Source organism: Triplophysa rosa, linkage group LG9, assembly GCF_024868665.1.
Source record: "Triplophysa rosa linkage group LG9, Trosa_1v2, whole genome shotgun sequence".
NCBI classification, from domain to species: Eukaryota; Metazoa; Chordata; class Actinopteri; order Cypriniformes; family Nemacheilidae; genus Triplophysa; species Triplophysa rosa.
In genome coordinates, this window is record NC_079898.1 from 15,814,439 (window position 1) to 15,838,492 (window position 24,054).

General features: G+C 37.2%; 1 protein-coding gene across 1 annotated transcript; it reads right to left on the reverse strand.

Annotated features, from left to right (window-relative positions):
* Nucleotides 1-483: 483 nt before the first annotated feature.
* On the reverse strand, nt 484-23,645 carry ret (ret proto-oncogene receptor tyrosine kinase). Its single transcript, XM_057341871.1, has 20 exons — nt 23,396-23,645; nt 10,275-10,520; nt 9,686-9,979; nt 9,190-9,428; nt 8,887-9,082; nt 8,601-8,800; nt 7,109-7,391; nt 6,626-6,757; nt 6,340-6,450; nt 5,812-5,922; nt 5,429-5,685; nt 5,182-5,329; nt 4,959-5,066; nt 4,660-4,874; nt 4,431-4,553; nt 4,192-4,262; nt 3,962-4,099; nt 3,618-3,717; nt 2,414-2,561; nt 484-1,338 (listed from the first exon to the last, which is right to left on the reverse strand). The coding sequence occupies exons 1-20, from the start codon at nt 23,457-23,459 to the stop codon at nt 1,181-1,183; spliced, it is 3,342 nt and encodes a 1,113-aa protein (XP_057197854.1). The 5' UTR covers nt 23,460-23,645; the 3' UTR covers nt 484-1,180.
* Between the last annotated feature and the right edge of the window lie 409 nt (nt 23,646-24,054).

Here is a 24,054-nt window from a genome sequence, read left to right on the forward strand (position 1 = left end):
GGGGAGGGTAGTGTGGTGGGCCAGGGACAGGGAGATAAGAATCTTCCATTCAGTTCTTATTTGCAGTTCCCATACTGTATCAGTCACAGTTCAATTCTGACCAAACATATGCTCTATTTATAACACAAAATACAAGTAGTTTAAAAACTACCTAACTAGTCCACTCAGTGTGTACTTCAAAGTGTACTTACCTCAACAAAAAATGTAAGCTAGTAGTTACATTACAAACCAAAAATGTAAACTAGATTACTACTATCAAAGATTACTGTTACACTTGAAAGTACACTTTTATAAACTAAAAAGTGGGCCAAATGAGGATTAGTTTATATTTATTTTTTATTGTAATTTAATAAAGAAGCCTCAAACCCTGTGCTGCCAGCTATAATGAGTGTCCTCATATTTATTTTGTGGAAAACACTTTTTACTCATTATTGCTCTTTTACAAAATGAGCGTGCATTAAACACACAAATGAAACGTGGACATCATCTAACAGTTTTATTTATTGTAACATAATGTTTTAACAACATAATGAGGAATCACACTCTGTGTATTGACATTGTTGCACAAATAATGCTTTTACAAGGAATGAAAATGTAATCACAATGTGACATTAAATTAAACACATCCATACTCGGTGTTGCAAGTTTTCATATCATGAAGTTACAGCAGAATGAATCATTTATGACTAAAAAAATATAAAGTAAAAGACTTGTATCCTGACACATGATCCAGAAGAAATAAAGTTGCCAAATAAACATGTCCAAACTTTAAACATGTAAGTGAATGACTTTAAGTCATTGGCAAACATCTACAGTAAGTGATGGTAAAGAAGCTCCCTTTAATTCCTGGTTGGGACCAAGGTCGTCTTGGTCTTGCATTTGTAACTGGTGTTCCACGACAGAAGCGGCACAGGCACTTTAAACATGGACATGAAACTGTACAAAGTCATGCAATGAAACAACATGGCCGAACTGGCCTTGTGGTAACAATCACCTATGAGCTGCTTGAAGCGTGTTCTATGCAATTCCAGACAATTTGAAATCAATTCCACCCCTCACATGAAGTTTTACAGCAGAAAAAAGGGAACCTACTTTATCATCATATAAGATATATACAGTCATATATAAATATACACATCTTCCCCCATGTCTTTTCCACCATTGACTTTGGGCTGCATCTTTAACTATCAAGCGTGTCCACAATTTTTGCGGGAGAATGCAAAGCCATCCAATTTGCATAAACACTATCATTGGCATATCTTGTAAAGACAGGGTTAGTGGCATCAAGTCTGTTGAGCTGTACCGGGCTCTTCTCTGGCCAGTTCGGGTATGACATGCCTAAAAACGAAAACATATCATTTTTTCTGCACTGAGGAAGCATTCAGTAGAGTCCAGACAGTAAGGCTCTCAAACAAAACTCAGCATGTTTCCAACGGAAGTTATAAAAACCGATGAGTTAAAACATCACAAACACCATTTGAGGAAGTGGCTAAATCTTAAAGGGGGCGGGACAAATTTGAGTCCTCCCCTTTCCTTTGCCCCCATTGAGTGGCTCCCCCGTTCTTCCCCCTTATGCCCACATCCCGACGACAGCTTGTATAAAGATGAAATCATTCTTTGGTCCTGGTATTTTCTTGGAATTCTTTGTTTGTCATTCATGTATTGTGGTACCTGATTCTTTGGCATTCAATGTATACGGTTTTTAAATAAAACTGAAAAAAAAATCAATGCTTTTCTACGTGTTTGTCTACTCCCATAAATAAGCGACATCAAGGAGTCTATGCATAGCTACTGCCTTACTGTTGGTCATTTTATTGCTTGGTAATTCTACAATTATTGACATTTGCACAATTTTGGGAAGTTAACAAAGTCTTGCATATTTTGCATGTCAGAAAAGAGTTTAATTCAAAAGCCTTACTGCTTCTTTACAGCACTGACTCCATCTACTTTAAACACTAATTTTCTGTAATATGTTCAGGATATTACAGAGAGAGTACAGGGAGAGGACATTCAAAGTTCATGGGACCTGTTTCAAATGTAAACCAAAGCACTGCAAAGCAATAGAAAATCCACAAATGATGTAAATCCTAAAAAACATCTTAAAATATATTTTCTTCATTGAACAAAATACATATTAAGGTGTATATAAAATGGAGTTTTTAATCAGTAGTAATAGTCCTTAGACAACAATGCCTTCGAAATTAAGGTTTCAAGAGTACATCGGAAGCAGGTCCAAACTAAACATCTGATCCCTAAATCCCGACACTACAGCACTAACCAAATCATCAAGCGGTATTCGTGAATCATTGGCTACCATGCCATTAGCACAATCACAGCACTTCTTATGGAAGCCAAAACACAAAGTGATTTTGTTTCCTGTATTACAATCGAGTAAATGCATGGGAAATTCTACCATAGAGCTTGTTTTCAATCCAAGTAGAGGGAAGGGTTCGAGGGAGAGGGGTGTTACTACAGTCCACTAAGGGGGTGTCCTCTTCAGAGAGCGAGTCGTCATACAGCAGAGCATCCGCCGGCGTGGAGGCCGCGAGATCCAGATAGTCCTGATGACGGGGAAACACACAGTTATGAAAACAATAGTGTTGGAAGTGTGTTCAGTCTCATTTCTAATTCTGAAAATGTGACAATTTAAACGGCAAGAGAGACAGAACAGTGTTCAGGTGTAAGTCATGGTGATCCTTATTCACTTATCCACAACGTGGAATGTCATACATATGTTTAGCACCAATGAATATACAGTATGTATACTCTACATCAAAAAGATGTTTAAGATGTTAGACAAAATGTTAGAAGCTCCCTCATTCATAAGTCAACTTGAATTAAAAACATGATTATAAATTGAAATGTAAGGTGTAAAAATGTTAACTTAATTTTGTAAAAAACTTGGCAAACTTTCCAATTTTGCCATGTTTTTCCAATGTTGGAACTAAATATTGTCACTTACCACCTTTCTTCTTCATCATTACCATAAAACATAAATGAATCAAAACATCGTATATGAAACAATTAGCAACAAAACAAACAGAGTTGACTATTCAAAAATAAAACGTTCAAAACGCTCTAAAATGGCAAGTTTAAAGAAACAGTTCACCCAAAAATAAATAAAAATCTGTCATCATTTACTCACCCTCGAGTTGTTACAAATCTGTATAAATGTCTTTGTTCTGACAGAGATAAGAATGTCAATGTCACAGATAAGAGTGTCAGTAATCAATCCCCCATTTACTGCCAAATACTATAGCGTTCAATGGGGGATGAGATCTGTTTGGTTACTGACATTCTTCCAAATATCTTTCTTTGTTTTTAGCAGAACAAAGAAATTATACAGATTTGGAACAACTCAAGGGTGAGTAAATGAAGACAGAATTTTCATTTTTGGGTGAACTGTTCCTTTAAACATGAGTCCTGAAGCATTTTCTCAGTCTATCAACATTGTAGAGCAAATGTGTTTTTCTTACACTTACAGCTCATACTAATTTAGGAGTTAAGTTCTACAAAGTATATAACAGAAGCTTTTACTTTAATTTAAATGTTAAACAGATGCGTCTCAACACATGGGTGTACTTGTGTCTGTGTGATTGTATTTATTGTTTTCTTACTCGGCTTTTCACTATCGTCTTCTCAAGTTCTTTGCTGATGTCTGAGAAGGTGGAACGCTTATCTGGCTCTTGTTTCCAACAACGAAGCATCAGATTGTACCTGCATTACACAACACAGCACTAATCACCATATCTTTATGTGTCAGTTGTAAAAACAAATAAATAATATAATTGAAATATGCAAAAAATGAAACTGTGACATTTGCTAAGTTTGTATAAAACATAAAAGTAGTGACTATTCCAGGTGGCATTAAAAACAATGAATTAGTTGAGTTTTAAAAGAGATCTACAGTTATTCTACTGATGGTGTGTTATGTGTTGTTTACTATCAGTGTTAAACGCACATTTCATCTGTGCAGTTCTCTGGTTTCTCCATCCTGTAGCCTGTCTTCAGAAGGTTGAAAAGGCGTTCTGGAGCGATGCCAGGGTAGGGGTTTCCACCCAGCGTCACAATTTCCCATAAGAGTACACCAAAAGACCAGCTGATAGGAAAAAGCGAGATTGTACAGCTAAGCTGTAATGGAAGAAGTGTAGTATGTATGTAATTCTTCAAATACGTGTTTCTTTGACTTACACATCGCTTTGTGTGGTGTAGATGTGATCAAACAAAGACTCAATAGCCATCCATTTGACAGGAATTCGACCCTGCAAATTAAGAGCACAAATATAATGAGCAAACAACTGCATATTACATTAAATCACATGTAGGAAAAAATATACCATCCAAAATGGTTTTCTAGGACTGATGTGAAATTGAATTAATATCTGTAACACAATAAACATTCGCTTAAGTGTAAAAAATATTCTTATCACCTTGCTTCTCTTCACATATGAATCTTCCTCGTAGACATCTCGGGACAAACCAAAGTCTGAAATTTTCATCTTCCTACCTTCTGCCACCAGCACATTCCTGGCAGCAAGATCTCTGTGTACAAGCTAAAACACATAAATTGTAAATGTTAAAGTCTGAGTTCTCTTCCTTATCTCCCCAATATGTAAAAAAACATTTGTGGTAGATATTCCCTATATACTACTGATATACCTTCATTTCAGCCAGGTATTGCATTCCTCTGGAGATCTGCCATGCGAAGGAGATGAGGTCACCCATGGTAAGAGCTCTCTCGTCTGGATTTTCCAAGTAGCTTGAGTTACGGTTGGCATCATTACTCATATAGCTGGGCCCAACTTTCCGACTCTCTCTCAGGAAGTTGCGCAGTGAGCCGTACTTGGCATATTCAACAATTAAGTATAATGGACCTGAACAGATAACTTTGGTAAGCATACAGGGCAAGCAGAATCTTATCCCACTGCGTTCAAAACTAAAATAACATAATGTCTTACCATCCTGGCTGCAAGCTCCATACATTTTTATTACATGAGGATGATTAACCTGCTTGAGCAAAGTGAACTCTGACAGAAGATCTCGAAGCTCACTGTGAGAGGCATTCTCTGTTGTGAAAATAAAACAATGAATGCTTGGCAAATCATTACACACCATTTTGGGCAGATCCCCTCAACACTCTTTGAAAATTTCTTTTAATCTTAGAATTTTACACTGAGTTACCTTTTAACATTTTTACAGCAACTGTAGTGTATCCAGCTTTTCCTTTGAGACGGAATGCTGTGGCCTTCACAACCTTCCCAAACTCTCCCTCTCCCAGAGTTTTCCCCAGCACTAAGTTCTTCCTTGGGAACTCCCACTTCGGATCTTCCTGATAGCAGAAAATAGAAAAATTCATATGGAAGAGATGAATGATCATGACATTACAGCTAGTACAGTAACTCATTGTTAGTCCCTCAAACAAACTTACAGGTATTTTGAAGGTGTCAATGGCTACTTGATTCTCCATGGAGTCTAGAGATGCTCGCCGAACATTGTTGGCTGAGTAACTGATCGGGTAGGACTGAGCCGGCCGACGGAAAGTCATCTCAGCTGAGGCGATGGGAGGCTTGGGTGTGCTCTTGTGATAAAGGTGAAAGAGGTACGAGGACAGAAGGATGGAAACAACGAAGGAGAGAAGAACGCCAGTTGCAATGACAGTCTTACACATGTCATTACAAAAACGCTCTGGAAAAAAGACAAAATCACAGTGAGCTAATGAAAAACAAAGTACAGTTTGGTTTGGCCCAACAATTTGAAAGTTAATCAGACATATACTTATTAAGTGTAACATCCAAAAAACCTTCCGCTTACCTTCCGTTTCATCTTTTTCACAGAAGCACTTTTCTGCAAAACAGTAGCAGGTCCCATATCCTGCTTTAATGCCAAACAGGCCCCTCTCATGACCCCCGATTATGGGCTGACCTGAAAAAACAAAAGCATCTTATTAATATTTCATAGTTCTTTCACAATGTAATATTTATTAAAGGGCTAGTTCACCCAAAAATGAAAATTCTGTCATCATTTACTCACCCTCAGATTGTTTCAAACCTGTTTAAATTTCTTTGTTCTGCTGAACACAAAGGAAGATATTTGTAAGAATGTCAGATACCAAACAGATCTCATTCCCCATGTACTGCCATAGTAGGAAAAAAAAATGCTATGGGAGTCAATGGTGGATGAGATCTATTTTGATTTCTGACATTCTTACAAATATCTTCAAAGAAGATCAAAGAAATATATACAGGTTTGGAACAATCTCAGGGTGAGTAAATGATGACAGCATTTTCATTTTTGGGTGACCTATCCCTTTAAAACGTTAAAACACAAACTGTCTCTTACTGGTGCAATCCTGAGGACATATGGAGATATCTTTGCTTTCAATGGCATCACAGTAACCATCGGGACATGTGCGTAGGTCAGGCGAACACGTGGAATATTTTTCAGAGATTCCTGCAAAGGTAACACAATATTACAGCATGACCTAATGACATTAAAAGTAAACAGGCAAAAATGTGGAAACAGTTCTAAAGTAATTTGGTAAGTGCAGTATATTTGATTCCACGTCCTTTTAGATTTCATCACAAAAACATTAAAGTAATGAGAAGCCAAGAGAATTGTGGGTAACCTTTATCGCTGCCTTGTCTCCACTGGCATCTGCCTGTGGGGGCTCCCAGGCCACGAGACGACTCGCAATCCCCTCGCTGTCTCCTCTCTGCACAAGCCAAAATCTTCTGCTCACCCCCCCTCATAGGATCAGCTGCATGGCACAGACAAATACAAGTTTAAGACACAACACATAAATCAAAATTGCATTTACTTTATTGAGATGAACTTGAATTTAAAACATAAAATAAAACTAAAAAAGATATTTTGAAGAACGCTGGTAATCAATCGAAATTGGCCCCCATTGACTTCCATTGTGGACACAAAACCTCTGAGACATTTCTGACAATATCTGCTTTTGGGTTTTAAAGAAGAAAGAGTAATAAACAGCTTATTTGAGAGTGCATAAATAATGACCTGTCCTAAATTTTATTTTTGGGTGAACTATCCCTTTCAGGTAAATTACTTTACGTAAACAATTTTCTGCTAATGTGGCTGAACTTACCTTCACCCTGAAAGATGATGAGGAGCTGAGTCCTGGCCTGCAGCTGGTGCTGCTGTTCCTGGGCAGTAACCACGTACTGTAGCTCTTGGCATTCAGTTCTGAGTAATGCCTCAGTGTCGTTCACGTAGAGGACACCAGACATCTCATTCTGGCTCTGTGCGATGCTAACTGCAGTGTAGCATGACTGAGCATCCGCGGAGATGTTCTTGTCTGCTATCTCCAACTGATATTCAACATCAATACCTTTAAACATCAGACAATTGTCCACACAGACTTTCCCAATCTAACAGATAAACACAACAAAGAGGATTTGTTACAGATTAGTTGAAATGCTTGCTGTGATCTGCAATTTCATTTAACATTTTATATGGACATTTATAGCACAATTGGAATACAGCACAAAATTATATTATATAATATGCGGCCAATTTATTTTAAAGGGATAGTTCACCCAAAAAGAAAAATTCTGTCATTACTCACCGTTTTGTCATTTCAAACCTGTATGACTTTCTTTCTTCCGCAAAACACAAAACAAGATATTTTGATGAATGTTGTTAACTGGCCCCCATTCACTTGCATTGGTTTTGTGTCCATACAATAGAAGTGAATGGGAGCCATTGCTGTTTGCTTCAAAATATCTTCTTTTGTGTTCTGCAGAAGAAAGAAAGTCATACAGGTTTTAACTGACAAGTTTTAACTTCATTTTTGGGTGAACTATCACTTTAAACTCTTAATCCTAGGAATTAATTCAGCATGACATGTACATTAAAGGGATACTTCACCCAAAAACGAAACTTCTGTCATCATTTACTCACATTCGAGTTGTTCCAAATCTGTATAATACAAATCTGTTGTCTGATGAACACAGTGGAAGATATTTGGAAGAATGCTTATAACCAGACAGATCTTGCCCCCCATCGACTCCCATATTAGGATAAATTACTTTACCATTTCTTTGTTCTGTTGAACACAAAAGAAGATATTTTGAAGAATGTAGGACAGCAAACAGTTCTGGGGCACTTTTGATTACCATTGTATTTTTTCCTACTATGGGGGGCAAAATCTGTCTGGTTATAAGCATTCTTCCAAATATCTTTCTCTGTGTTCACCAAAACAAAGATATTTATACAGATTTGGAACAACTCGAAGGTGAATAAATGATGACAGAATTTTCGTTTTTGGGTGAAGTCCCTTTATTGTACATGTCATGCTCTTTCTTCAGTGGAACACAAAAGAAGATATTATATATTGAGAAATGTGTCCGTGGTTTTGTGTTCATACAATGGAGGTCAACGGGGCCCCAAAGTTGTTGAGGCACCAACGTTCTTCAAAAAAATAAATTGTGTTCGACATAAGAAAGAAAGTCAGAATGTGAGGGTTAGCACACAATGAAACTATTTTGGGCAACCTTTCCCTTTAACTGCAAATGCCATTTAAACCAAAACTAATTATTCAAATTGTAAACAATATCATTTAAATATAATTTAAGCACCTGAGCGTATGTAGTCGATTTCCGTGACAAACCGAAGACGAAGGTGATATTGGTAAAGCGAATAGGAACAGGCAGGATAGTAACATTGAAATGTAACAGTACTGTTCCCTCCGGACCTGGGAAAGTGGTGTCATTGACCAGATAATCCAACTGAAACGATCGAGTCTCTGTGACAGACACGTTCTGACTGAGCTTCAGCTCTGAGGGCAGACAACAGAACACATTCAGGACATAAAAACACCCAATTCTTAAACGCAGTGTTGATTTTATTGTGTTTGACACTCACTGTATTCATGAACTGTCCCGCGTACATTACCAAACACAGCCTTTTCCTCCCTAAATTTGGGTTCTATTGTGAATGTGGTTTTGATCCAGGAGTCATTATTCAATAAGGTCCCAACAAATTTATTTTGACTTTGGTCGCTGGGATAAACTGGAGTCGTGTCTCTGTCGTAAACAGATAGAGATCCATAGATAGTGCCCTGTTAAAAGAAAACACAGTACAGCTTTGGGTATATGATTCAATGAACATTAAATGATTACATTTACATCTACTACATTTAACAAATAAAATATTATGAAGATGCACCTCACTACGGTTGAACTCTATTACGACTTCTTCCGTATCTGTTCCATTCAGGTAAGGTGGATTATCATCTTCATCATAAATGTTGACATGCAGAGGATCAAACAGCGTGTCCACCATCTCTTCTGTTCGTATCGTGCACACTATAAGCAATTGGTACACTTCCTTCTCTTCGCGGTCTACAGGTGCCGTAACCACCAGCTCTGAAGTGGACCCATCGACTGCAAACGGAACTGGCGAGTCTGTGTTGAGCAATAAAAGAAAACACATCACACCATAGATGCAACTGCAAATAGCTGAACAGAAAGTTAAAACATACATTTTTTTTGGGAAAAGCTGTAAAACCCATACTTGTCAACTGTACCACTAATATACAGTAAATTTAATGCTAATATAAGCACCTTTATAAAATTGCACTGTAAAAGAAATTTGTACAAAAACATAATTTCTTTAAAACATGTTAAGCAAATTGCTTAAAATATGAAGACTTTGGTTATACCTGCTTTCACTCCATAACTGATGGTGTAGTTGGGACAAACATTCATGCGCGTGAAGCGCCGGAGTTGCCGTAGGGCCCCTGGCATACGGTTCTCTCTGATGTGTGGGTTTAAATCCCTGTCCGGGAAGCACAATTTCTCTAGCTTCACCTGACCACAGGGGGGAGCCGTGGCATTGATGAATGTCAGGCTGACCTCTACTTTGGGTAGGAGATTACACATTGTTCTCTTTACAGGCATTGAAGAGGCTGTGACCTTCAGTGCGAGCTTCTTCAAGGACACGGCGGAGCTGGTGTCTGGAGGACAGTTAGACATGTTTTGTAATGCGTCCTTTATCAAGGATGTCATTTATCATAGCATTTCACTGCCAAGGCATAAATGTTAACAGAATATAGTAATAGAAAAGTAGGTTTTCAGAAAGAAAAAAAATGAAATTGTTAAATGTATTAACACTTATAATGCACGCTTCACACTAAATGGCACGTTAATATTGTTTACATAGTAACCCTTTGGTGATGTGGTCCAATGTGTGCAATATCTACTGCATTTATTAATTTGAGTACAAAGTGCATCTAATAATGTTAAACTCACATAGGCTGCTGAAGTCACTCCACTCTAGTGTTTTGTTCATTAAAAGGACTCCAGAAGTCTCATCCATATGAAACCATGATGCATAAGCAGGGGGTCTCTGTGGATTTCTCCAGCACAGTGAGAAATATGGTTTCTCTGCGGGGGTCTCCAGCATGGAATGGATCTGAAGCACCGGTGTTCCCTGTTGCTGACCCACGTAGATGCTCTCCGAGTACTCGCTTTGAGGGAAATAAAGTCCAAGTGAACCTGTCCAAAATACACATGAAATGTCAGGCACTGTGTGTATTGAGATTAGTCATTCCAGTTTGATTCCAGCCATTGTTACGTTTTTTGGCTGTTTATAAGTACTTCTTTGTCTTCCTTGACAGCGGTCACCAAAAGAGAAATGGGAGCAATTTAATCAAATACCATAAAGATTAATAAATAGACTAAAAATTCTTTAGCGTTTATAACATTAAATACTACCAAACTTTTTTATATTATCAAAGCTGCAATCTGTAACTTTTTGGTTAAAATAAACAAAAATCTATTATTGATCAAGTTCACAATGGTAAGCTTATAATAACGATTTATAAATTGGCCTGTTGGGTCGGATTTGACCAACCTGATCTCACAGGAATTTGTTACTATTTTATATATTTTATATGATTTTGTACATTGTGAATCGTACAAAAATTTACGATTACAAGAAAAAAGCAACACTTAAGCCCCACCCCTAAATCTAATATCACTGGCGCGAAAGCAAATCGTACTGAAATGTACGAATGAGATCATACAAATTCACACAAATAGGCCAAAATTAGCCACCCCGTAAAATATTTATGGTTTTGCCGTGAGATTGTGTTGGATTTGGCAGGCAATGTAAATTATTTTTTTTAAGTTTCAATTCATGCTTAATCATTTCAATTTTTTAAGTACTTTGGGCTTTTATTGTCATAAAAGAGTTATGTCCACACACGTGGTCAGGCTATACACACTGAATTCATTAAACGCATCCGCTTTTCTATTGCGTAGTCCACGCTTCACTGTCATCGAACAAATGAAACTGCATCTCATATGACACTGACACCGGTCTTTTAATGAATTTTTCACATGGTCAATATGATGCGGTCTCCGATTCTCCTTGGGTTCACCTTGGGAAGTTTAATTACAGAGGATAACATAATCCTGCCTAGAAATGAATCATTACCTGCAGGATGAGTGTGGATGGAGATGGGGGAAGGGTAATCTATAAAACACTATAAGATCCCCATGAGTTTTACCAGTAAATGGAGACGCAAGTGTTCGGCCTGTAATTATATCTCTCCTGTGTTCCTGTCCGACGACGGTGGGCGGCCACTTAGGAACGTACTAATGTCATTAGCAGACAGCAAAACTAGATTTTCTATTTCTGTTGCTGCAGTTGAAGCGTTGTCTCTGGTTTCAGACATTGATTTAATTTAGCTGTGCTGGGATGACAGGACACCGGATTGATGGATACAATGTGGCCAACCTTCCTGAAGGATGGAGACACACTCAGGAACACTACAAACCTTTTTATTAAAAGCCTTGTCAAGGCACAAAGAAAACACAAAACTGATTTGTGTTCCTTCGAGGGGTCGCTGGTCACGTTCAATTTTATGCATGAGTGGGGAGAATGAAACAAAACGAAAAACCAGGTGAACTGGCCCACAAGAATCTAAATCGGAGTATTGTGGCTTTTAGTCTATGAATTGCTCTTCTGTATGCTGGTGTTCTTCTTAAAGGTCCAGTGTGTCATTTTTTGGAGAATCTATTGACAGAAATACAATAAAATATACATAACTATGTCTTGAGGTATATAAAGACCTTACATAATGAAGCGTTATGTTTTTATTCCCTTTGAATGAGCTATTTCTATCTACATCCACCGCGGGTCCTCTTACAATTCACCATGTTGTTTCTACAGTAGCCCTAAACGGACAAACTGTTCTACAGAGTGCGTTTCATAAATACATTATCTCCTTCGGCAAAGAAGCGAAAACGTGACAACATGTTTGTCCTCTGTCAGTTGCATAGTGCTTCGAAAGGGATGGGTGGACTCAAGAGCCATTGAGAGAGAGAGTCGCGTCAACTCCGTTGACTCCAATGGAACAGTTTTTTCACAGCAATGGAGGCTCTCAATAGTTCCCGGTATCTGCGACTTAACAGACCAACTGAGGTAAACTTCGAACCCATTTAAAGACGAAAGCCATTTAATAAATAAAAAAATGAAAGAAATAAAGCATTTAAAGAGAAAACATAACTTCCTGGAACTATCTGAAGGCTCCATGAATCACGTGACACGGGCTCTCAATAGTTCCCGGAAGTTACGCATGGAGCTGCGACTAAACAGACCAACTGAGGTAAATTTTAACCCATTTAAAGACGAAAGCCATTTAATGAATAAAAAAATGAAAGAAATAAAGAATTTAAAGAGAAAACATAACTTCCTGGAAATATCTGAAAGCTCCATGAATCACGTGACGCTCCAGCGTTTGGACTTCCGTTGGCAGAACTCTCTCTCTCAATGGCTCTGGGTGGACTGAGCTGTTGGTTGCAGTTCGCAACCTCACCACTAGATGCCGCTAAAATCTCCACATTGCTCCTATAAAGTTGATACAAAGTTGTTTTAGCACATTTATACTGTACTTTCCTGTATTTCTTTTTCTGACAAACACATGAAAAATATTGACTCATGTTGCATTTATGTGTCGATCTAAGGTTTAAAATGAAAATGCAAATCCACCTGTCTCTGAATATTTTCCACTCAATTTCTTATTATATAAATATAAAATACATTAACACGAAAAGAACATTTCTCTTTAAACAAATTTATAAGGGCCAATCTACACAATGGACTTCTTGATAATGGCATTATATCTGACCAGCATTTGTTGAGATCACATTGTATTTCACAGGTATTTTTCATCAAGTCAATAGTACAAAGCCTAGTGGACCTGGTTCATAAACCATGAACCATTGGAGAGCTGAGAGCTGACAGCATTAATCTTTAGCTGTTGCTGATACTGTGTTGAACAAGGCACTGGATTTGGTCTGACGTTCATTCATCATTCAGTGTCAGTATATCAGTGGAGTGCTTACCAGCGCTGTGGCACTCTGAGGTTCACAACAGCATGAGATGAGCAGCCAGAGACAGAGACATTTACTTTCATTTGTACTTAAATACATGTATGGAATAGCTCTTGGACAAGAATTCTCAGATCAAAAACATTTTGCATTGTCACTCCATTGTAGAATTACAGGATGGTGGCTGACAGTTTGGATAAAGAGAATACAGCAAGAAATACTGTACATCCACACTGTGTATAGTGAGTTAAGTGTTGGCCAAAAACCAATGCTTCCACTGTCTAATGATGTATACAAGCATCCCAAAAGCATGAATAAGTTGGTTTAACAACACTGTTCAGACAGTAATTTCAAAGTATTGATCAGTCTGTCTCCTTAATTATTCACAGAAATGCTGTGTAATTAAATTTAATGAAGCAGTAACACTAAGTTAACCGTCAAGATAGAATTTAAAAAACAAACTTCACATAAAATTGCACACTTTAATCCCCCCTGTAATCGATCATTGAATCCTCTAAAACTCATGTTTAATCATTAGAATGACATTTAAAGGGCTAGTTCATCCAAAAATGAAACTTCTGTCATCATTTACTCACCCTCAGATTGTTCCAACCCTGTATAAGATTCTTTGTTCTGCTGAACACAAACATATTTGGAAGAATGTCAGTAACCAAACAGATCTCATCCCCCACTGACTCTCATAGTAGGGAAAATAAATACTATGGGAGTCAGTGGGGGATAAGATCTGTTACTGACATTCTTCTAAATATTTTTCTTTGTGTTCAGCAGAACAAAGAAACTTATACATGGTTGGAACAATCTGAGGGTGAGTAAATGATGACAGAATTTTCTTTTTTGGGTGAACTATGCTGGGTCATATCCATAAGTTACCGGGAGTCTCCCGTTTGTTTATTTATCATGGAAACTCTCGTAACATTTGGATTTTAGATTCAATTTATTGTCATTGCACATGTACGAAGGTACAAGGCAACGAAATGTGACCTCTGCATTTAACCCATCCAGAGAGTAGTGAACACACGTACCCCCGGAGCAGTGGGCAGCTATCACTGCAGCGCCCGGGGAGCAAGTAGGGGTAGGGTGCCTTGCTCAAGGGCACCTCAGTTGTTACCCACCGGCCCTGGGAATCGAACCGGCAACCTTCTGGTCACGAGTCCGACTCTCTAACCATTAGGCCACAACTGCCCCATTTGAGACCCGTGATCGCGGTGATCTTCTGTCCGGTTTATACGGATATCATTAAACACTATAGGCGATACAAACTATACGCAAAGCCTTGCCATCACATCCGGGAAATAAGTCAGTAAATTTGAGTAAAATCACAGGCTTCATTTATCCCGTGCGAATGCGCCACATGAAATATGTGGGGAGGTAATTTATAAATCACACGAGGTACCCAGATAATACTAATCCCGTGTGAATAGGGCGAATGTGTAACCTAACGTTACGTCTCTAACCAAATTCACAGAAGGCTCCAACTAAGTTTACTACGCAAACTGCTATCCAATCATAGCAGTGGGCGTTTACTTCCAAGTCTTCAATGCGGCACACCCATTAAAACTGAGCGTTTGTCGAGCCGGCCTCAAAACCTGGGTAGAAAATAGCCTATTACTTATTGATTTTGATGTTTTTGAATGTTAAAACCACGCGAACGTCATAAGTAGACCTCATACAACAGTATAAAACAATAAACAAGCCCAGTTCATCACACCTTTAAGTTCTGAGTTTTTGTGCATGGCAGCTGCAAACTATGGCCTATCCAACTGATCTGAATCTTTTCAAATTCAATTTATTTCCAGGCCGGAAGCCAACAGAAAGCAGTTTATATCAAGCTAATTAACTCTGAGAATCAAAAGCAGCATACAAGCATGCGGCAGGAATGGCTTTGTGACATTAAAAATCAAGTTTGACGTGAGGTTTTGTGAGACTTCTGTCCGCTAAACGCAGGTGACGGCAGCCATGAGAGGATGTTTGGAGTTATGGGTGATCACTTGATCAGATTGGGCTCACTGCTCTGACCTCTCACAGCCACACCGTGGATCATGACTGTAAACACTATGATGCAATATGACATATTGATTTTAGCTCACAGGCGAATTGACTTTTAACCAAACACACACACATGGGACAAAAAGGCTTACGCAGTATAATCATGAGTAATATTAATTCTGAATTAGCCATTATATAAAACATCTTCAATTTCCATCAGTGCTAATTGTTGTTAAGGGTCATATAAAGGTGTGCCAACTCTCTCCGGCTCCTTAAGAAAAACTTTTTTTAAATGACGCCGTGTAAATAAATAAATAAATCCTTCGTAGTTTGCGAGTACCAATCTAAAATCGTATAGGCACAAGAATCCAGGGTCAGTTTCGCGGACAGGGATTATTTTAAACCAGGACTAGGCCTTAGTTAAATTAGGACATTTAGGCAGTTTTTACAATCACGCCTTACAAAAAAGCTTTATTGGTGGGCATTTTAAGACAAGACAAGGGCACTTATGATTTTTAAAATATGTCACTGTAAGATTATTCAGTTTTGACAGCTCTAACATTTACTTTAGTCTAGGACTAGTCTTAAACCTTGTCCGGGAAACTGCCCCATAGTGTCCAGACTAGTCTAAATCACCATTAGTATGAGCTTTGCATGTTTTGCAGCAGAAACTCTTAGCAAGTGAATAGGTTAATGGGGGGACGACCTCTTGATCGGACTGCAGCACAACGACAGGAACTCAATTAGCTCAACATGCACACCGCCGCAGAAATGTACCATCTATGAGATCATGGAAGCTGTGAGAGCGCCTGGGTCTTTCTTGCCATTCCCTTGAACTCAGCAGAAGGCGGAAACAATCTCAGAGCAATCCCCTTCCATAATCCACTTACTACTCAAAGAGCCCTATTCATGACATGCTGTATGTAAACACAGAGACGTGTCTGTTGCGCTTGCTAACCGTTCTCATGCTTCTACAGGACTGCAGCTAAAACATCTGTAAATCACCATTATTTAGGCTGACAAGTTTTTTGAATCCTTTAATCGATATTTTTGGAAATGTTTATGGCTTTGTTGGCATCATTTCGCAATTCATGCTGATTTCAGATAAAACTTGGCCTCTGCCCTCTCAGTCAAGGTCAACATGAGGAGTATCTGAATCCAATGATGACCAAATCAAGAAGTAGCCGTCCAATCAATAGCTTTATTAATCAACAGCCGAGCACATTTCAGCCAATAACAGTACGCCAGTGTATAAATTCCACTCTAAACTATAATAGTAGGAAAAATGTATACATTTCTTTGTTCTGTTGAACACAAAAGAAGATATTTTGAAGAATGTAGGAAAGCTAACAGTGACAGCCTTTTTGACTACCAGTGTAATTTTACCTACTATGGTAGTCAATGGTGGCCAAGAACTGTTTGGTTACAAGCATTCTTCCAAATACGTGTTCATCAGAACAAAGAAATTTGTACAGATTTGGAACAACTCGAGGGTGAATAAACGATGACAGAATTTTTATTTTTGGGTGAGCTGTCCCTTTAAATCAACTAAAATATGAGCCCAGTCTTTAGGTTTTTGCACAGTCAGAAATTTTCGTATACGTTTTTTCGTATTTTTTGCACTCGTTTGTACGATGTCTCTGCATTGTCAAAACACCTTTCAAAATCCTTGCTACTGATTCGAAAAACGCAGAAAATTGAACCCAGTTCGAATTTTTTCATGACAGACGAAAATATCGGAGGCAGTGTGTAAATGTGGTTGACACAACGTGAGGTTGTATTAATTTTTTAACGAGAGAAAATTTCGGACGAAAATTTCGGATTCTATGTGAAATGGGCTTTATGGATCACTGGTTAGAGTGGCAGCATCCTAAATGTGTGGTTATGATTTATCAGAAATGATCAATCAAAAATGAATTCTTTAACTGATTTTTTTGTTTTGTTTTGTTTTAATGTCAATGTGTATAACAGATAAGAAAAAATAAGAAAACTGTGCCCATAATTCTGAACTAATTGTTTTTTTTTCCCTCAAATTAAGATCCAGACACTACGGATGTAGCGCAAGAAAACTAATCAAACTAAACATACTTAATTACAAAGCAAAATGATAAAGACTCCATTGCTATATTACAGTAATGACAATCATTACTCTGTGACCACAACGATTTAATTAACTAAAAGGCTGCCAATTATGCTATAATTCAATGCAGGACTATTATTATTGATTATTATGGTTAAATTCGCCTCATTCGGCTCTTGATGTGCATTGCACAAGTCTCTTTTCTCATAACACACAGTCTAACATTGAGAAGGTATCACACGTTTTAGAATAAGTATCTCGACTGAGTTTGTGTAATAGAAAAAAGGCACATTTGATCTAATGTGCATGTTTTCCAAATAACCCTGGAGAGTTCTGGGAACAATAGCTTGCCTTTAGAATAATGAAACATCTAATTGTGCCCAATAATTACTGTACAGAAGTTTTTCTAACTTCATTTTTAGTTTCCAATTTTCTGATTAGAAGATCACATTAGTGAACTGTTATCAAACAGCCATGGCTTGGGTCGTATTAGAAATGGGCATACAGTATGGACAAAAGTTACATGCCTAATACTATAATATAATCGATCATCATAATCAGAAATGTAATCCACTATCCCATCAATGTGAGCATGGAATGGACATCAGTCATTAGGAAATTTAATTTAACATCTCCTGTGGGAAAAGGCAGTATGTTTGAATTTACTTTGTAATCTCTTCTGGGATTGGATGGGACATTAAGGCTCATAAATAATAGACCCTTGATCAACATGTTGTCTTTGATGCTATCATTACCATAAGCAATTACCAACATTATTCACTTAATGTTATAATATAAGCTTGAGACAGAGACAACAACAATACAGATTAGAAACAATATGAAAGCCATTCCTGTCTCCTTCTCTTATGAGCTTTACTGAGTTCAAATTGTTGACTACGATGCAAAATAATGACAAGGTCATGGGTAGTAAATAGTTTGAATAGTCTCTCTGAAATGTAATGTTATGTAAATGTGCAATGCAAGTATGATCCATTACTCTAGATCGGAATGTTCCTCAGCGTTCTCCTCCACTGCCTCAAACGCCACAGTTTTTACAGCTTCTACCTGCTGAGTTTTAAAATTCAGAGTTGATGCTTGAAATGGGCCAGTGGGTGAATTTACATGGACTAGTGAGTTGGGGGTGAAGTCATCAAGAGTTGGCATTTCCTAAATGCTAAATCTTGCATTTTAAGAATGCAATGCAAAACCACCCATGTGGGACAATGGATGGATTTAAATCCAGTTGGTTTACGAATGTTAAACCCCACTGACTCATTTAGGAAATGAACCACTCTTTATACGCAAACATCACAGCCAGTCAAGGTTTTGACACCCTTCCCCCTCCTTACAAATTTCATAGGCCTGAAAGAGGTAGTTAAGTCCTAGCCATTGTGTTGGTTTCTTATTGTTGTAAATGATCAGTCAAACACACCATGCATCAATGACCACTACAAAATAACATGTAAAGACCCATGTAGAAATCGAGATCCCAAACGCCCTCGGGACACAATTTCAATCAATGTCTTCTTGTCCTTCCACCAAAGCAATTTAGATTCCACTCATGCATAGGACGGAAATGTGACCCATAACTAACTAAAGGATATGCGGCAGGACACCGAAAGGAAAGGGACAGAAGCTGCGCACTAAACAATGCACATGGTCCAGGTGCACTGAATCATTGTACAAACAAACAAACACTTGAATTAGGGATGTTGCGATATCAGGTTTTTACATAACAGTTATCGTGACCAAAGTGATATTATCATAATAACTATTTAAATGTTTTTTTTTTAATGAACAAATTATGCTATCAGTAAAATTTATCTTTAGTTTTGTCTTTTCTCCTTTTTGGCCAACAAATCACACAAAATTTGAGTGTAGGGATGCAGAACTTCAAGCAGGTGCTGAATCATATGTGCAAAATTAACATGGTTTCAATAATCATAGCTTTTTTATATCACAGTCATTGTCAATACTGGTATATTGTGACACCCTAACTTGATTATGGAGTAAATATACATATTTTTCTTCATAAACGTGTCTTGTTGTAAGTATGCTGTCATTTAAGACAAAAGTCTTAATAAAAACATATATATATTTTTGCAGTTTGGACATAGATTTCCTTCGCCCTGCCGTAATGAATACAGTAATATTAATTAACGTGTCTTCTACAGCAATAAAAATGTCAGTGTTTTTCCAATTTATATTTAAAGCAATGATGCTGAGGTGGCTTTCCTGAGTAACTAAAACACAAACTAAACTATATTGTAAATTGTTATAAATAGAGCTGTCAAACGATTAATCACAATTAATTACAACCAGAAAAAACATTTTGTGTTTACATATTATGTCTGTGTACTGTGCATATTAATATTGCATTTATAAACACAAACACATACAAGCATAAATTTAGGAAAAAACAAAATATAATTAATTAATGAATTAATAAACATTTATATATAATTTAAATTATTGGTAAATATAAATAAATACATGTAAATATGTCCTAAATATGTTTACATGTAGGCTTTGTGTTTTTAAATACAAAATTAATATGTTCAGTACGACATATATTATGTAAACACAAACTTTTATTCTGGTTCCGATTAATTGCAATTAATCGTTTGACAGCCCTAGTTAATAAATCCAAAAATTAAGTACTTTAATGTATTAAATGAGATTTATCGTGCTGCCTGCATCAAAGTGGCAGTTTATAAAAATGATTGTGCTAATGCAGAATGGAGTAAGGTGAGGGGTCACTCTTAGGCGGTTTGAACTTTATTCCCCAATGTTACTTCCCATCAGATGGGCAATCTCCTGTGGCTTGATCAAGAGAAAAGACATCTTGGGTGAGGGTCAAAAGCCACTGCACTCCAACAGATAAAGTAACAGGGTCAAATCTGTGTATCCACAAATCAATGCCTCACACCCACGATACATGACATGCTCTCTCGACTTATTTTATGCGTACAGCTACCATGACGGAAAGTTATAGGCAGCAGCTTGACCATTGGGGTCAAAGGATTTATTTGGTTATCAATTGCATGTACTCTCATTCATTAAAGTAGCTTATTGCTTTATTAGCTAGCCATTTTATTGTGATATTAATTTTAAGTTTTTTCTAAAAAGTCCATAAGCATTTTTAAATGGATGTTTAATAATTTCATATTAATTAATAAACATGTATTATTCCTTAAAATAACCATAAGTAAAACAATACTGGTAAAAATGCAACTAAAATAAATTTATATTTTAGTACACATTCTGACATAGATCCCATTTGTATACAACATACTGTAAATGTGATCCCAAACATTTATGGTGAGACAGTAAACACTAGGTCTGGTGTTATATCTGTGTAAAATGGGACTTTGCTGATGACTAGTTCAAGGGCAAACAACTGTACAACACAACCAAACCAACCGTTGTGTAAAGGTCAAACCATCAGCAATCGTTGAGACTCCAGTGACACAAGACAACATCTTTCCCCAGTATGGACAAAACACATTGCTTTTGTCGTCATCCATTTCATAGGTCGGCTTGTCATAAAATAGACGAGATCCATTTCGCAGGAGGCGCTGCCAACCATCCTGTGTCTTTAATGAGGGGTTTTAAGCCTCATCTGTTATCAGAACTGTGTACTCTATTATTTTACTGGCAGTATTTTCCTTTCAGAAGACAAACACATTGTGTTTGCCCACAGCTAAGCACACCTGCTGCACACCTGCCCTCTGACCACCTCTCGGCACTAAGCTTTTGTTTTCCCTCACAGCAAAGAATCATGGTGCTTCCGCACTGTCTCTAACAAAGGTTAAAACAAGGGTCATTCAATACTAATCATATTGTTCTTTAGCACCTGCTGATATTTACATGTTGGTTTCACAAATTCTTCAAGTTTTAGCTGAGAATGATCAATTAAAATTAAATTCTTTGTGTGTTATCCCACAATGAAAAATACAAAGACAAAGGATGAGTCACTGTCCCCAGAGAAATGTGGAGGGGGGAAATTTAATATATTAAAATAAATAAACACACCCATATAGGCACACACCTATATTATATATGTATATATAAACACATTTTAAAAAAGAAAAATGTATAAAATAAATTAAGATGTGATTAAAACAAACAAAAAAATAAAAAACATGATATTTTAACTTGATTTTAACACGTTTCTCTTTTTATTATTTTATAGTTCATCATCCTTTTATCTCCTTATTAAATCGTTAAAAAAATGTAATAATTATTTTTCTTTTTTCTATTTATTATGGCAATACAATACCAGACAACACATTCTGTATTCTTTATTATTATTCTATACAGTAAGAGTTTTAAATTCACCCTACATGACAACATGAACAACAGACTTTGTTGCATATTAAGAATTAAGAGCAATCTCCTTTTAACAGAGTTTAATAATACTGGTGATACCATATTTTTAGTAAATTTAGCATTTTGCATTACTTACTCTATCCTGCACTATATAAATTCTTATGGTTCTTATTCAATATGGTAAACTTCTGTACGTTGGGACAATTGGATTTTGATCTTCACAACAGTTTTGAATTTTTTGTTTTAATTAATTTGTCTTCATTTACTATCAAACATAACCTTTGCACTCAGCTATTGCAATTTAGTAAGCAGTGATTTGGCTAGAAATGAAATGCATTCACACTCTGCCAAATGTCTTCCGGATGACTAGAATAGCTGTAAAACCTTTGCTATGTTCCACTTTTGTCTGTATTCAAGCGGTTGCGATGTGACCATTCCTTAATGCACTGGCCACACTGAGATTTAGAATCTATTCAGCATGAGTTAGAATTTAACTCTAGTTATTTTGAGAGAGGTGTGTTAGTACAGTTGGACAGAGGAGTTTTAAATGGGATTAAAATATAATGATGTATAGAGACATGCATATTACTGGCAGGGACCATGTGGCACATTATAGTTGCGACTTGCGAGTATTTTGGCTTCAGACCCAGACTGTCCCAAAGAAACTGTCTGCTGAATCTCGCCAGCATCATTTAGTAGTCTACGCGTGTGAAGAGTCTATATAGTCTATGACGGATAAAACACGATGTTACACTTACATTTGAGACAAAAGGGAAATTTACATTAGATTACAAATTACGTGTTTACTATTTTGTCAATGAGCTAACAATAAATGCAAATTAAGTAGAAATTAAATCTAATATTTTGTGACAAATGCTGCACGTTTCGTAAAAACAAATTGTATTGTGAAAGAACTGTGAAATGCATTGTTTTGCTCTTCACCGCCCAAACAAAATCGATCACATCCACAATTTCCAGAAAGTAAAACTGACTCATCTTATGTATTTGCTGCATCTACGTCGTCAAACACTTTTGACCAAATAAAACAACCCAAAATAGCCCACTTGAACGAGAAAACGAAACTAATGCTAAAAAAACTTAATTTTGTAGGATTTCTAGTCTCTCTTTGATTAAATGTCTCAAGTTTTATGATTCTCATATTCCAATATATATTCCATAATCCATTCTATGAGTCATAAAATGATTCACATTCACAAAGAGCGCTCATGTTATGATACGAGTGCTCAGACCATGGCACTGTTTCAAAACCTAGCTCGCTGCCTACCAAGACAACATGTGTTTTCATCAGAGGGGCGTTCCGAGTCAGAAATTAAAATCTGAATTAACCATCATAGATGGTACACGCGCCTATGATGCTCGAAAATGTTACCTAGTTAGGTAACTCGCAGGATTTTGAGACACAGCACCTGTGTTGTCCACTGGTTACTAAAGGATGCACACTAAATAAGTGATTATCATCAATAACTTACAGTGTAACGTTCAAGATTTTAACATTCACACTATTTTAGCCCTATACAGTTAATTTACACAAAACAAAAACGACTCGACACCTCGCGCAAGGTGAAGTCTCTTACAATGAGAACAAAACTCTTACCTTCAGATACGACAAGCAGGAGCACGACGATATCTCCCCAAACGATTCCGCGTATTGTACCCATACTTGTCAATCATAAGTGTAACTTCAAAACGTAAATGCGAAATGAACGCAGTGATGTCAAAATCTCTTTGAAGTGTGTCAAAATATAACTTTAGAAATGTTACAATTCACGCGCGAAGCAGCCACAAAAGTCTGAGTATCCCATTGACGGTTCGCTGACTGCAGCCCAGGCTGCTGGACCTTCAGCGCACACACACGCGCGCACTCACTCACGCGCACGCAAACTGAGTGCAGCGCAGCAGGGGGAGGTTCACATCACATCCAGCCAATTTCCTCAGATCTTGAATCACATCAGCTGCTGTCCAACAAGCCAAAGAGTCTTGATGAATTAAACCAGAATTTGAGTTAAATACTCTCGAAGGTTATTCAAAAACTTCGGAAATTAACCATGGTTTTACTATAGTAATAGTGTGTAGTAACCGTGTTTTGGCGGTTTTCCGTTTGTATAACTAAATTTTACTACAATAACAATGGTTAGTGTAACAGAACTATGGTTTAACAAGTAAACTTTGATTTGGGGATTTATCTGCTTTTTCATAGGGGAATAAGCTGTTGGTTAGAGATAAATCCAGCAAAGAAAACTCAGGAAATTTTAC